Source organism: Arctopsyche grandis, chromosome 3, assembly GCF_051622035.1.
Source record: "Arctopsyche grandis isolate Sample6627 chromosome 3, ASM5162203v2, whole genome shotgun sequence".
In the NCBI taxonomy this organism is placed as follows: Eukaryota; Metazoa; Arthropoda; class Insecta; order Trichoptera; family Hydropsychidae; genus Arctopsyche; species Arctopsyche grandis.
Genome location: NC_135357.1, coordinates 25,955,506 through 25,970,801, shown reverse-complemented (window position 1 = coordinate 25,970,801; position 15,296 = coordinate 25,955,506). Strand labels below are relative to the sequence as shown.

At 31.7% G+C, this 15,296-nt stretch overlaps 2 protein-coding genes across 2 annotated transcripts; both read left to right on the top strand.

The window, feature by feature from the left end:
• The first annotated feature begins 504 nt into the window (after nucleotides 1–504).
• On the top strand, nucleotides 505–3,911 carry Zpr1 (zinc finger protein Zpr1). The gene is made up of 10 exons (XM_077428075.1): nucleotides 505–694; nucleotides 1,097–1,346; nucleotides 1,425–1,607; nucleotides 1,946–2,061; nucleotides 2,142–2,328; nucleotides 2,420–2,490; nucleotides 2,622–2,711; nucleotides 2,787–2,965; nucleotides 3,050–3,168; nucleotides 3,531–3,911. The coding sequence occupies exons 1-10, from the start codon at nucleotides 596–598 to the stop codon at nucleotides 3,611–3,613; spliced, it is 1,377 nt and encodes a 458-aa protein (XP_077284201.1). The 5' UTR covers nucleotides 505–595; the 3' UTR covers nucleotides 3,614–3,911.
• A 2,109-nt stretch (nucleotides 3,912–6,020) lies between these two features.
• On the top strand, nucleotides 6,021–14,985 carry Skp2 (S-phase kinase-associated protein 2). Its single transcript, XM_077426890.1, has 11 exons — nucleotides 6,021–6,116; nucleotides 6,954–7,038; nucleotides 7,116–7,169; nucleotides 8,916–9,212; nucleotides 9,295–9,430; nucleotides 9,508–9,901; nucleotides 10,527–10,653; nucleotides 12,942–13,341; nucleotides 13,423–13,582; nucleotides 13,675–13,797; nucleotides 14,329–14,985. The coding sequence occupies exons 2-11, from the start codon at nucleotides 6,976–6,978 to the stop codon at nucleotides 14,393–14,395; spliced, it is 1,821 nt and encodes a 606-aa protein (XP_077283016.1). The 5' UTR covers nucleotides 6,021–6,116; nucleotides 6,954–6,975; the 3' UTR covers nucleotides 14,396–14,985.
• The last annotated feature ends 311 nt before the right edge of the window (nucleotides 14,986–15,296 follow it).

The window sequence follows — 15,296 nt, the reverse complement described above, 5'->3', positions numbered from 1 at the left end:
AGGATGGTGACCGAAACTCGACCATGTATTAGAGCCGCCACAGTAGTTTTAAAACGTATTTTTTCATGTGATGATGAACCGTATTTTATTTTATTTTGTTGGGAAAATTAACATTTATTAAATTACATAAATTGATGAAAGAACATAATTATTTTAAGAAAAACCATTAAGAATTTTTGCATATAGTATTACAATGTTTACTATTGCACCATTTTAAAGATTCAAGTCTTCCTGTATTTTGCATATGTACGACTGGTATGTGCTCGTTGCGTCCATATAATATAAAAGTACCAAAACTTTACGATAAACTACACAACATATTATAAATCAGTCGCCCACATCATAACTGGACGATAGCGTCCCTCCTGTTAGGTGGATTGTGTGTATCGAATTTATTTGGATTAGTTTAACTTGCAAATAACATATTTTTTGGTAATGTGTATGTGGTTTATGTTAATAGCAAAATTTATTATTTTTTTTAAATATTTGTTTTGTAGTATGGTCGTATATGAATATGTTAGGAGTAGTATTGTGTTGACAGTTCGACTTCTGTGTGTTGTCGCGTGTTCATCGTACGTTCTAGACTTGTGCAAAAATGGTTGACCAACAAGTTAAAAATGGTATTGAGAAATTTCCGATCGACGATCAAGAAGTTGTTGAAATACAATCACTCTGTATGAACTGCCACGCTGATGTAAATATTATTTTCAATATTTTTTTAGGTTAACCAAATCGTCACTGATGTGGCGTAGTTTATTTAGGTTTTCCGATTACTTTTTTAAATTCACTTTTATTTAGTAAATTTCTTTGTAACATTTGGCACAAAGTTAATTATTTCGATCGTCGTTATAAGGTTTTTGATTGTATTTAGTAGGCAATATATTTTTTTTAATATATATTCATATGTGTATATAATGGTTTGTCTACTGTCCACATTTATAGTATTTTTCTAGTGTGGTTTGATATTTATGCGTAATTTTTTATAAATGCGTACATATGTGTTTTTTACTTTGGTGGAAATTATTATACAAACGTTTCACAGTCGACTCGGTGTTTGGTTAAAAATTATTTAATATGTAATTTATTATGTTTATAGGGAACAACGCGTTTGATGGCAACAAATATTCCATTTTACAAGGAAGTGGTTTTGATGTCTTTTAATTGTGATTCTTGCGGTTTTGAAAATAACGAACTTCAAAATTGCGGTGCAATTTCAGAAAAAGGAATTAAAATTGTGTTGAAGGTGATGTCGCCGAAAGATTTGAATAGAAAATGCGTTTATACCGAATTTTCTAAAATAATCATACCAGAGGTTGAACTAGAGATACCAAAAAATCAAAAAGGAGGTGTGAAATTTTAATGTTAAATGTAGACATGTCGCAATTTTGTCGAAAGTATTATATACCATCATTTTTTGATTACAGCTGTTACTACTATCGAAGGTGTGATTGATAGAGTGGTATCCGGATTGCAGCAAGATCAAGTTGCGAGACGGATAGATCATCCGGATGATGCCTACAAAATAGATCAGTTTATTTTGCGTCTAGTCAAACTCAAGGACGTCGAACAGAATGGACCATTTAAATTTATCGTTGAAGATATTAGTGGTAAAATATATAATATTCAATAATACATCATAGATGTATATAGAATAACATAGATGGGGCCAGACTTTCGAAAAATTGTCTCACTTTTGAAGAGTGCACACAAAAAGTGGACTCTCTTAGTAGCTAGCTGGCTCCTAAGTCGATTGACATTTTTGCCTTCCTTTCTTTTATTCATTCCTTCCCCTGCACATTTAACCCCCTCCCTCGTACCTCTCCGCTGTTCGGTCTGCTTTCTCCAGGCAAATTTGTTTGCTATGCCTCATTTATGATATTCTATACCCATGGGTATACATATATTGTATTTCAGAACAACACTATAACCATCGATTTTTTCATAGGCAATAGTTATATAGAAAATCCCTCTGCTCCACAAAAAGATGATAAACTTACAATAACATATCCCGAAAGAAGCATGAAAGAAAATCACGAATTGGGTTTTTTTACACAACAAGAGGTTTTTTTTAATCATCTATCAATAATATACATACATATATCATCAGTAAAATAATATAAATATATTATATTATTTATTAGTTAAATGGTTTTGATGAATCTGAAGAGGATTCTATCAATACAATGAATGGAATTAAAGATACACTTTTACACCCAATTGGGGCAGGTGAACATTCTTTAGAAGAATTGCAACAGGGTGAAGTTCTGACTTTTCGAACTAATTGTCCAGATTGTAATCGTCCTTGCGATACAAATATGAAAATGACAAGTTAGTGACGTTTTATTGTAATTAAATATTATGAACACTCCAATCATTTTATTTCAAAAAATACATACATACGTACGTTAATGTTTTACAGATATCCCACATTTCAAAGAGGTAGTAATAATGGCTACCACGTGTGACAGTTGTGGTCATCGGACTAACGAGGTATTTGCTTATATTATACGAATGTACATTCACAGTGCGATAAATTATATGATAAATTCAAATCTCCCAAAAATCCTCTCATGGGATTACGTTTTAAATTGTAATATCAATTCTTATATAATTTTTTTTAGGTAAAGTCAGGTGGGGGAATTGAACCACTCGGTGTTAGGATGGAAGTTAAAATAAGAAATAAATTGGATTTTTCTAGAGATGTTTTGAAAGTAAGTTGATAAAAAGATAAGTTAATGTGCTACCTTTAAATAAAAACAAGTTGTAATTGTGGTGTTTACTAATAGTCAGATACATGCAGTTTAATAATTCCTGAACTTGAGTTGGAATCGGGTCCGAGATCTCTGTGTGGTCGTTTTACTACTATTGAAGGATTAATAACTGCAATGCGGACTCAGTTAGCTGGCAAGGATTCAATGTTTGCTGGAGATTCTGCAGATCCAAGTGCGACAAATAGATTTGACGAGTATAAATATTTTTATATATACATAGTATGTATTATATGTATATGGAAGTTAAAGGCTTTTACTAATTAATATTTTGATTTTAGTTTTATTGCGAAATTAGATCAAGTCATTGCTGGAAATTCAGTAGTTACCTTGATTCTTGATGATCCTGCTGGAAATTCCTTTGTTCAGACTCTAACTGATGATGGTACTGCTGATGAAGGTATGCTAAAAAAATATCAGGAACCTAAATTATAAAATTATACAACCTAGTGGTTTTCAATCTGCTTGAATTCACGGAAGGAAAATATAAAAGAAAATAAAATAAAAACCATTATTTTATGTTCTTTTATGTATTTCAAGAGTAATCAAAAATTTTTGCATGAAGAAAATAACCATTATTGCATTGAAAACGTAGGAGTTCATAGTTTGCTTCGAAGTTCGTTTATGACCGTAAATATAATATTTTTCGCTTTGGTTTGTGTGGTTTATCTCTGTGGATTCTGTTGATCAACGATTGAAAATCACTGACATAACTGGATCAATTGAAATGTTTAATTGTCATTTTTACTTTATTATTTTCAGGTGTGAAAATTACAAAATATACACGAACTTATGAAAATGATGAAGAATTGGGACTCAATGATATGAAAACAGACAGTTATTAGTATAAATTCAAAATTAAAATTTTTAATGTGTTTAATATTGTGTATTAACTAATATGTAATATATTGGAAACTTTTTTAATTACCTTTGAAGCCATTTATGTATTTCTGATCAATACATAAGTCATTGAGCTATAATCATTCCAATACGAAACTTCTCTTCTAATGTAACTAGCATTTTTTTTATATGATTTTCAATATTTTAAACTATTGTTTCATTTTCTTCTAATAAATATTTATTTATATTCTGTTTGTTTTTTTAATTTCTGATAAACGATGTATTATATGTGGGCTACTATGTAAATAAATGAAAAACGAAAGAAATAACATATTTGAAACATTGGAAACAATCACTCAAGTGATTTGAATTTTAATGAAAATTAATTTAAACACCTAGTTAACAACAATAAATATTTTTTTTTACTACCCAAAGTGAAAATTTAGAAAATGTCAGTTAATTTACTTTCAATTATTTTCCCCATCTTTAATTCATCTGTGAAATCATTTTTGAGGGTATACTAATAAAGGAAAATAAAAGTACCGTGTTCTCTTGTATTTTTCAGTAACGTTTGAAAGATAATCATCGATAAGTTTTGTGATTGTAAACGTAATATGATTCTGATGAAGAGGCAAAAAATTGTGTGGCGATGGGGGAGCGGGGAGGGCTAAAAACTACTAGAAATCGTATGTCGCCATTTATGGACCTTCCTAATGAACTAAAATAATACATAAACGCCAATTTATATAAAAAAAAATACTACATATATTATTATAATTTGGTAGTAAGCTGGAGCTTTGAGGGGTAAACATTTCTCAGTAATATCCAGGGGGCTCTTATTTTTAACACTAAAATCTAAGTGACTAAGAATTGGTAAACGGGTTACGTCGCAAAAGTGAATTGCGACCAGGATAACCACCGCTACGAAAATTCTTATTATTATTAAAAAAAACGTTCGCGGAATAATGTTTGTGCAGTTTTCTGTACGCCGAATTTTTGTGCGCCGGGTGACACCGCACGCGATTTTCGTAGCAGCGGTTATCCTGGTAGCAATTCACTTTTGCGATGTGATCACCGAACTACATATAAGAACTATACCAAGGTCCAAGACCAACAACCAGTTGTTTTTTACAAGGTTTATATTAGCTTCATTTGTGGTGTAACGCACTGGAACGCTATGTAGCGAATGGTTCGGTGATTATTGGTCACAAAGCGCTTGGCCAAAAGTCATTGAAATCTCTATAACGGAACATCTGGCAGCCAAAAAGTCCATACTAACGATAACTATCATACTAACGAGAACTCGAGTGCCAAATATTACGTATTCGCGATTTTCATGGCAAAAATTGTCTTTTGGGTGATCGCAATATGACTAATAATCCAATTACCGTAGTGAATCAAGCACTTTTTTATTTTTAATTTGAGATAAATTATATTTAATTTTTAATGCGCTCCGTGGCATGGAGAAAGCTGTGTTACATTTAATTTTAATAATATTTTAATATAATTTCCTCTAATAAAAAGGTTGACAAGAAGTAAATAATGATTTGTTTTCACTAGTCAAGTTTGATTGACCAATGATAGTTGATAAAAAAAAAAAAAAATAGAATACGATTTGAATCAGTTTTTGTTCACACGTTTCAATTGAAACTCATTGGCGCCGTCCACACACACGATATCTACAACTAGGAACTGGATATGGAAATGGTAATTGGACTATTCGTCACATTGGGGTGGTCACAAAGACAATTTTTGCCATGAAAATCGCGAATACACAATATTTGGCACTCAAGTTCTCGTTACTATGATAGTTATCGTTAGTATGATGGACTTTTCGGCTGCCAGATGTTCCGTTATATAGATTTTAGTGACTTTGTGACGAGTAATTTGTGACCAGTAATCACCGAACTATGGAAATATCGGTAGTAGAAATCGTTAGTGTGGACGGTTCGGTGATTACTAGTCAAATGTGAACCGGTCACAGGACAACCGGTCGCTCTAGATCGGTCACACGTGATCACCCGTCACACTAAAACTGGTCACGAGAAAACTGGTCACACCCTAAAACTGGTCACAACCTAAAATCGGTCAACCAGTTTTCTCGTGACCAGTTTTAGTGTGACGGGTGATCACGTGTGACCGATCTAGAGCGACTGGTTGTCCTGTGACTGGTTCACATATGACTAGTAGTCCGTTTACCGTGTGGACTGCGCAATTAAATTCGATTAATTCCCAACAACTATGGCGTTTTCCTATATATCAGGCAAATGAATGAAAATATTTCACGAAACATTAAAATAAATTTAATAGGAGACAATTGAAAATACAAGAGCTACAAAATTCAAACTGATCACCCGAATATACGGGAAATGTCTCGAAAAACTGCTTTGGAAATGCTTGTTAGCTATGGACAAAAACGGAAGTGTTATGGGTTGGGACGCATCAGCTGGCGCTAGTGTGGAGCTCGAAGTTGAAGTTCGCGGGAACTCGGTCTCGCACTTGTTAGAGGTTTGTTCCGAATTGGATTAATTATATCATACGTGAACATAACGTGGTACGTTTGCTACTATGCAAGACTTCGTTTCTTTTCCAAATCTTGGCTTTGATTCGTGTATTCAGATATTTTCGCTTTCTGTCATTAATATCCTCCCATAACCTACACGTGACGTCCTCGAACATCCCCAAATACATACGCACGTTGATATTTCCCATATAATTTTTTTATGAATTTTTAAAAGCCGTTTGATTTGCTAAAACCAACATATTGAATTAAAACCTAAAAATACCAGTATCTTTTAAATTAAATTTATAACTGATGTATGAGTTTTCTAAATTATTGGACATATCTATTGTGCGGCAAAATTATAAATTACGGAGAAATTTACTTAATCTAGAATAAGCAATCGTTATTATAATTATTGAAAATTTAATTATTAGTGGAAATTTTCTAAAAAATTGTAGATCAATAATGAGGTACTTAAATTTATTTTCCTGCATGATAAGTTAGTCTTTTTTCATACGAATAAATATCTCAATAATGTCTTAACAGATCAAGTAGATGATATTTGTATGTATGTATGTATGTATAAATATTGTGATGAAACCACATCGGAAAATCTCTATAATTTTGTATCTTAAACTATTTCTAAATGACAATGGACAAATTACCGACTTTTATATTAAATGCTTTTATGTATGTACTTGGTTTTATTCCAACCAAACAAGAAACATTAACAACTTCCAAATTTTAGTTTTTTTTTTTTATAAATAAATGGAACAAAATTATAGAAATAAGAAAATGATTTCATGTATATATGTGTGTAATTTTTAAAAATAAAATTTTAGGCTTTGTATTTATTAACCGGGTATGGATCGTGAAAGTACTTCCAGTCGTACATGGAGCCTTATGGAAGAAAATAAAAATGAAAAGGTTGCAATTTCTTTCTTACTCCTTTGATTATATTTGAAAATTTTCCAAAAATTAATCTTTATCATTTTATTTTACAGATTTCCGAAGATATGGGAGTATCTTTATTGAGGAATAATTCTGTTGAATCTTTGGTTAGTTTTAAATTTATATACAAACATATGTAAATATATATGTTTTACAAACAAACGTATACAGGTGTTATGAAAGTGCAAAGCCTTAAAGGGGTGATACCTCATATAATTTAGAACATTTTGAGTCACACATACCTCAGTACAAAGTCTTATGGTTTTTTTTATTTAATTTCTCATAGTTAATTGCCAATACTGGCCCAAGTTAAAAGTATTATGTTAGTTAATTATTATTTTTTTGTTTTTCTAATGTTTATTCAATCAATTAAAAACAAATGGAACCATCTGTGCCAACAGAAAAAAATATTAGAGGCACGATAAATTTTCAAGTAGAAAAAAACTGATATTTTTTTGTATTCAACAAGGTCAAAAACGACTTCAATTTTGACTTTTAATGTAAATTTTGACAATAAAACAAAAATTTTGTTAAAATTATTTATTGTTTATGTTCAAATGCCGATGTCTAATGTATTATAGAGTCCTTTTTCTCAATTCCGTGGTGGTAATTTTGATTTTAATCTCTTGACAAATGATATAAGCCCTTTAAGGCTTTGCACTTAGCTTCATAACACCCTGTATTTGTAAGTTGATTATTAGTAATCCATCGGTCTCTGGTAATAATTTATTACCAGACACCAATTGATAAGTTTCGTTTGCCCACAAAAAATGATTCACTATATTTAACCTTTTTTTTTTGTTCTTGCTTTGTAGGACAATAGTAATTGACAATAGTGAACCATTTTTTGTGGGCAAACGAAACTTGTCTGCCGGTTTCTTATTATTACTAGAGGTAAGACCGGAAGCGTGCTTTTTCCAGGAAACAGGGCAAACTACAAAGCTAGAGAGCATAAAAAAAGGTTGATCATAAAAATGAACAATGAATAAAGAACGGTGCAAAGTTGGTCCGCTCTTTAATTATCACACATTTGGGCCAACAATATATGTACTTTAAACATAATAATGAAAAAAAATATTAAAACAACTTATTTTTAAAGCTATAACTTTTAAAGGACATTATTATGTGTATTTTATTACAAAGCGAATTTATTTAATTTTCAAAATATTATAAATGTGCTGCCCTCTAGCTTGACCTTTTACTATTTTTTCTAGATAATTTCTAGTTTATCTTTTAAACTACTAATAACCTACTATCGTTTCGAATTTACTACTGAAGGTCATTATTTTTATTAAAAATAGTATTTAAATCAAAATTATCAATAAAAAAAGTAAAAAAAAACAATTCCCCTAGGTTTATATAACCCGAAAAACTCATAGTTGGTACTGGCTGGCTTAACCACTTTAATCGCCACACGTTTTTATGGGTCTACCTCACGGGACCGAAAGTGAAAAGGTCGAAAAAGCAAATATCGGAAGGCAAAGATCGAAAATCGAAAGATCTTAATTATAAAGATAAAAAAAAGGGTGCATGGTAAACGGTACTATGTATATATAATATATATGAATGGCATGCGGTGAAATTATCTCTCTTTTTGTCATACAGCCTAGTTTAATGTGCGCGCGCAGGATACGGGAGGAAAAGTCTGTTCCTCTTGTACCTGTTGTATCCTGCTCGCGCAAATTAAGTGAGGATGTACAACGGGGGGAGAGAGACTTTTACCGCACGCCACTGATATACATATACACTAACCGTTTTTCATATGTATGCATGATAAACGAATATTTTCGACTTTTTCACGGTCACCCAAATTAACTGTATTGAATGCTATAATATTTGTTTCATGATTTCAGAATTCCAAAGATAATATAGAAAATTGCAGTCCGAACGCGCAGAGGGGCATTAAACGATCGCATTCAAGATCTAGCTTCTCTGCCGATGTTTTATTAGGCTTGCAAGATAATGAGCCACCATCTAAATATGGTTTGACGAATCATTTATTAAACTGTGGCTCGAGTAATGATGAAATAAATGTCGATGAAACTTCCTCCATTGGGGAGAGAAAAAGATTTCAAGTTGATTGTGTCGGTCAAAACGTAATTACCACATGTCAATCGTCTAATTGTAATATTTCCGAGTGTAAAGATCCTGTGAGTGATGCGAAATGCAGAAATTATACACATGTAAACATTTGATACACTCAAAATAATATTGAAACAATTACAATTTCAGTCACAAGAATCGCAAGGTGATGCTCACGGTTCACCTCTTACTACTTGTGGGCCACATCCACCTTTTCATAAGTATTCAAAGTCAATAGCTAGACATACTACATTTGATGATGACAATATTAAACACGAAAAAAACGGTAGTTTTTTAATTTTAATTAAGAATTTGTTTATTATTTGAAAGATAAAGTCATTTTTTTACCTTTTTTTTTTGTAGATGTGATGAATGTTTTGAAACTTTCTGATGGCAGTGAAAATAAAAACAATGATAATCAATCGACATTAGCTATAAACACAATAGAAACTGTCTTAGATGATTTTGATGTGAAGAAAAATCGTGATGAAGAAGTTGAAATTGTTGGAGATACAGTTGAAGTAGAAAATTTGGACCATGTCGCCCCCACACCGGAAAAGGAATGTTTTGTTGCTAATAATTTGTCATTTTGTGAGTCATGTAGTGGTGCTAGTGATTCTCTTCCGGACACATGTGCTAGTATAAGTTGTCAAGATAATGAAAATGCATTTTCGAAATTATTTGATGAGGATGTTTTGTCTATATTTCAATGGTTACCAAAAAAGACGCTAGTACGTTGTATGCTCGTTTGTAAAAGGTAATTGATAATTTTTTAAACTTATGAAACTTTAACAGTAATTTGACTAATTATAATAGGTAGGGATTCCAAATATTCGTCAAATGAATTATTCGAATATTAAAATCGTGAAATATTCGACTATTCGAATATATTCAAAAAATTATATAAATTTTTAGATAGAAAAAAGAAAAAAAAATGAGCTATTCATAACAACAATATTTATTTAAAATTTAAAAATACTTATTTTTAAGTGAATTTAAAGTTTCAAATTTAAGATTTGTTCGCAGTTTCGTCTTAATTGATCTCGCTGAAGAAAATACTCTTTCAGTTGCTGTTTAATGCAGGTTTAATAGATAATTTTTTTTTTTTAATGGTCGAAATCTTTGAACATACTTTTTTGTTCATTATGTTTTCGCAAATTGGGTCATTGTTTCCAAAAAATGACCCAATTAAATTGTAACAAATAATAATCGAATAAAATAAAAAATATTCGATTTTCCGGGTATCCAAAAACGGCTGCATATATTCGAATATTCGATTGGAATCCCTATAACTAGTATAACCCAAAAATAAGTTTAAAATGTTTTATTTTTATTATTTTAAAATGTGCAGATTAAATTACACTTAGATCATTGTTTTGTAGGTGGTACAGACTATCATTGAATAGTAGATTATGGTCCAGGGTTTGTCTTTGTGGAGTTCTACCTTCTGGAGTGATACCAAATTTGATGTCACGTCATCCCATTGTCCTGAGACTTGCAAATGCGCAGGTGAAATAAATTATATAATACTAAATATTTATCAGTTTTAATTACAGAATTCGATGCAAAATAATTTTACTATTACTTGTATTATGTTACGCATATATGTATGTATTTGGATTAGGGATTGCAGTACCGGTATACCGGTAAATCGGTAAAATTTCGCCATCAGTAAATACTGGTAAATTTTGAAATTTACCATAGCTATTTTATTGCGAATTGCATAAGTACATATACAGATATATTATTGCATAATATAGCATTAAAAATCGATGCAAATGGCGTATTGTGGATTAGGTTGTCTGGAATTTGGGTGCCGGTTTAGCGTGTGGTCTACTTGCAATTTTCTAGTTTAGCATGCGGTCTACCAGCGATTTTCTGTTATAGCGTGCGGTCTACCTACCCATGTTTGGAGATATAAATACTGAGTTAATACTTTATTATATTTTATTACAAACAGCAATTGTTGTTTACTGATAAAAAGCAGTAATGTCATTAAGAGGGCTGGACACCAGCGCCTTGTCCATACAAACGCTAAATTATTTTTTAATATGCTATGGATATCCACCATTGGGTTGCATCTATCGTTTTATTTTTTTGATTAGTTATTTTTTGTAGAAGCTAGGAGCCGCCAAACATCAATAAAATCGCCTTTTTTTACACCTCCGAAAAGAGTCCAGCGTGCTTATTTAACGGTCGATTTAAAAAAAAATACGCACATAGTTGCACAGAAAATATCTTTCTCGTACCGATAATGAAATTTTTTTAAAAATTGGTCCAGTTTCGGAGGAGAAAATAGGACAATACGAAACCTCGATTTTGTCAATTTAAAATACGTTTTATCTGGTCGAAGCGCAACTGTCGCATTCACTCAATATATATATATATTGTCGCATTAACTCAATATATATATATCGAAGAAAGGAACGGTAACAAAATTAAGGTTTCGGGTGTACAGCCCTCTTAAGGACCTTGAACAAAAACAGGAACGTTTGAAATAAAAACAGTTTTTAATTATTATGTTTTATTAATTACCGGTAAACAGTTTGCAATATCTTTAAGAAATTTGACGAAAAGGTCGGGAACATCCTTGTTCTCGAAGCGACAGTAGTATTCATCTAAATGTGATTGCAGCATGTCTGGTCGATTACCCTTCATCTTTTTCATTATCTTGATCTACCACAAAACGCTTGGCATCCAACCTCAAAACAACGCATCTAATCTCAAAAAGCGGGTAGACCGCACTCCCAAGTCATGGTAGATTGCAAGAAGCAGGTAGACCGCTCGCTAAACCGGAACCGGAATTTGTTTATTTTCATGTAGCAATTTCAAAATAATAAATTCACTGGCAACGCAGACTAACCAAATCAGAGTAAACGCGATTAGACAATTGTTTCAATCATGATCAAACTTTCAAATGGTAAATTGCAAGTGTTGGAATTAAAACTTATTTGTTGAAATGGTACTTATTGGTTATATGGGCGCAACCGAGGATTCAGTATACCTATACACACATGCACTAACAGTACTAACACAAATACACGGCAGTTACATGAATTTTGTAGGCTCGTCAAGAATCGGAGTAAATAATTTTCTGTGATATGTGAAATTGCTTTATTTTTTGTCCGACAGTTCAATACTTAAAATTATTGTTGCGTAGGGGTGGGTTCAGGATCCAAATGGAAGGCCAAAGTCGCTTCACAGCATTTATTCAACAATTCAGGAGGTCCACACGTAACCACCGCTCACTCCATAATAAACTGATCTACTGTGTGTACCTCATTATAAAAGAAAGTTGCCCAGCGCAGCTTCCCCGATCTATTAATGTGTCCATTGTCTAGGCATTTAAAGGTCTACCTGGCGAGTCTTTTGTTTACGCATGCACTCGCCCAGGTCAGTGGGAACTCCAGCGCTTCTTTTGTTCGGGCACTTACTAAGTCTCGTTAGCCTAATCCGGGGTGTACATTGTTTTCCTAAATTACTTAATTTAATTGTTTTTGTCGAAGGGAGTGTCCCCTGAATTCAGTATATTGTTTGATGTGACGTCAATCACTGGTTGCGTATTGTCGCTTTACTAAAATTATTTGCGACACCTAGAGGTCATTCAATGAACTGCTGTGTATTTTTTGTGTTAGTGTACATAAGTGTATATACTTGATACTCGGTTGTGCCCATATAACAGATAAGTATGTACCAAACAAATGAATTATCGAAATTTGAAAACCCAAAATTAACTTTAAAAGCTTCCGAATTATTTAACTTTAAATTAATATGTTATAATAACGTTTTTTTTTTAGATTGTAGCGCCTGTGATACCATGTAATATCACACCTCCAAGTGTATGGAGAGTGCAATATTTAGACTTGAGTGCAGCATCAGTGACTCCATCTTGTTTAGCAAAGATTTTAAATCTTTGTCCATCACTACTCCGTCTGAGTTTAGAAGGATTATCCATGTCTGAAGCAGCTTCAGTGGCGCTTGGACATTTGAAACAGTTAAAAGTTCTTAACTTAGCTCTTGCAACTGGTCTGGGTATAGAGGGAGCTAAATCAATTTCATCCCTAGCATCTTTAGAGGCTTTGAATGTCGCATGGACAGGGCTTGATTCAGAGGCGATGGATGTCTTGTGTAATGGTTTGTCATCTACTATTCAACGATTGAATTTATCTGGATTTAGGAAAACACTCACCGAAAGACGTAATATTATTATTTGACTAGTTCGTGCATACCGTGTTTTTATATCAATGTGTATTTATATGTAATTCGTGTCAATTTCAGTGGTTGCTGTAGTAGTTTCCCGCTGTCCAAATTTGGTAGAGTTGGATCTTTCAGATTGTGTAATGATGGGTGAAGGATTAATGCCCATACTACGCAGTGTTAGAAAGCTTGAACATCTTGCCATTTCCCGATGTAATAGACTTTCAATGGCTGATATAGCGTGCGTATATAAATATTTACTCATACATATGTATTTATAAAATACTTGTTACAAAATTTTATCATTTAAAAATTTATTTTTCATTTTTACAGTCAACTGAACCATTTTTCGTCATTACTGTGTGTAGATGTTTTTGGTTTAGTTACAACGCCATATAATTTGAGTGGATTACAAACTATTTTACCAAAAATTCAACTTAACCAATATGTTCACAGGTATTTTTTTATATATTTCTTATAAATGTGTGGAATATCAGAAATGAATAGTTTAAGTCCAAATGTAATAAACTTGATGGTAGTAATTAATCAGATATTAGTGTTCGTTTTTTTAATTACATTTTTCAACAATAAATCTGGGCAAGGATTCTCGCGAGAAATTTTGGGCCCATTTACATTAATCCAATTTTTTTCAAATATGATTATTTTTGATGTCAAGTATTTTACCAAAATCAGTGCAAGTCGAACGATCATTAGAAAATTATAAAACGATAAGCTGAAGAGCAATAAATCAGAGTTCCAATGTTTTATCATGCTTAATATCTAGATTTGAATGATCCTTTCTGGTTAATTGAAGAATTATTATTTTTAATCATTGTATGTAGTATGTACATATGTATGTGTGAGTACTATCAACCAAATTATATTTTTATTTTTTAACTTGGTTATATGAACAATAGTGTAATAGGAACATTTTATTTTTATACATATGTATTTATGTATTGTACATAAGTGCTCTTTTCATTTCAGCGCGATTGCTCGTCCCACAGTTGGCAATAGAAGAACTTCAATTTGGGGACTTAGAACAAGGGATTGAAACATTTATTAGCAATTTTTAAGAAGTTTTTTTTTTATGATGTATCGCATCTATAGTCATTAATTTTAGAATTTTTTTATATACATATATGTATTTTCTTCTATTCAAATTTGATCCATTTCAGGGCAACTGATTGGCATATACAAAAAATATATTGTAACAGACACATTCTATGCATTTATTTTATTTTATTATGATTGCCTATGTATGATTTATCGAATATTTATAAACAGAAAGTTTGCTATAAAAATATATGTATATTTTTGATTTTTTATATTTATGCAAATTTTCTTATCCATATATTAAAATTTTTCAATCATATTGGTCTTGTTTCTTGGTAATCATTTGGTGTCAACATTTTTGACTGAAATGTGTCACTGTAGTGTTTGATTTATAAAATTTATTATTATTTTATTTATTGATATAAAGGTTATAGTATAATTTTTTATGAGGAACACACACATAATAGAAGAAAAAATAAACTGCTACTTTCAGTTGGCAGATCTTTAACCAAATTTATTATACATATTATTTAACTATAAGCTGAAACTTGTATGAACTTTCAGTTAATTACATTGAACGGTTTCGGTAACAGTAAGCGTTTCATTAATGGGAAGTTTCACTCTCTAACTCTAGTACGGATATTACAATTTTTGAACACTTACGGATACGGTGAATCCGTTGGAGCCTTTCGTATATCAGCCTGATTTTTTAAAATGTTTTACTGGTTACTGTGGTATTTATATAAGATGGTAATTGATTGTAAAAGTCATAATATGATTTCTATCTATATATATATATATAAAATTGAATGTCTCTTTGTCTGTCTCGTAGAGGCTCCTAAACCACTCAAATGATTACGATGGAACTTCCAGGATTTGTTGTATGCATGTCCGGGAGG

Bases quoted from the DNA above. Each gene is read 5' to 3' on its own strand.
- Zpr1 (XM_077428075.1), top strand. From the start codon at position 596: ATGGTTGACCAACAAGTTAAAAATGGTATTGAGAAATTTCCGATCGAC. The intron at 2,062-2,141 runs GTTTTTTTTAAT...ATTATTTATTAG, and splicing joins GTTTTTTTACACAACAAGAG to TTAAATGGTTTTGATGAATC. The intron at 3,169-3,530 runs GTATGCTAAAAA...TATTATTTTCAG, and splicing joins TGATGGTACTGCTGATGAAG to GTGTGAAAATTACAAAATAT.
- Skp2 (XM_077426890.1), top strand. From the start codon at position 6,976: ATGGATCGTGAAAGTACTTCCAGTCGTACATGGAGCCTTATGGAAGAA. The intron at 7,039-7,115 runs GTTGCAATTTCT...TTTATTTTACAG, and splicing joins AAGAAAATAAAAATGAAAAG to ATTTCCGAAGATATGGGAGT. The intron at 7,170-8,915 runs GTTAGTTTTAAA...TCATGATTTCAG, and splicing joins ATAATTCTGTTGAATCTTTG to AATTCCAAAGATAATATAGA.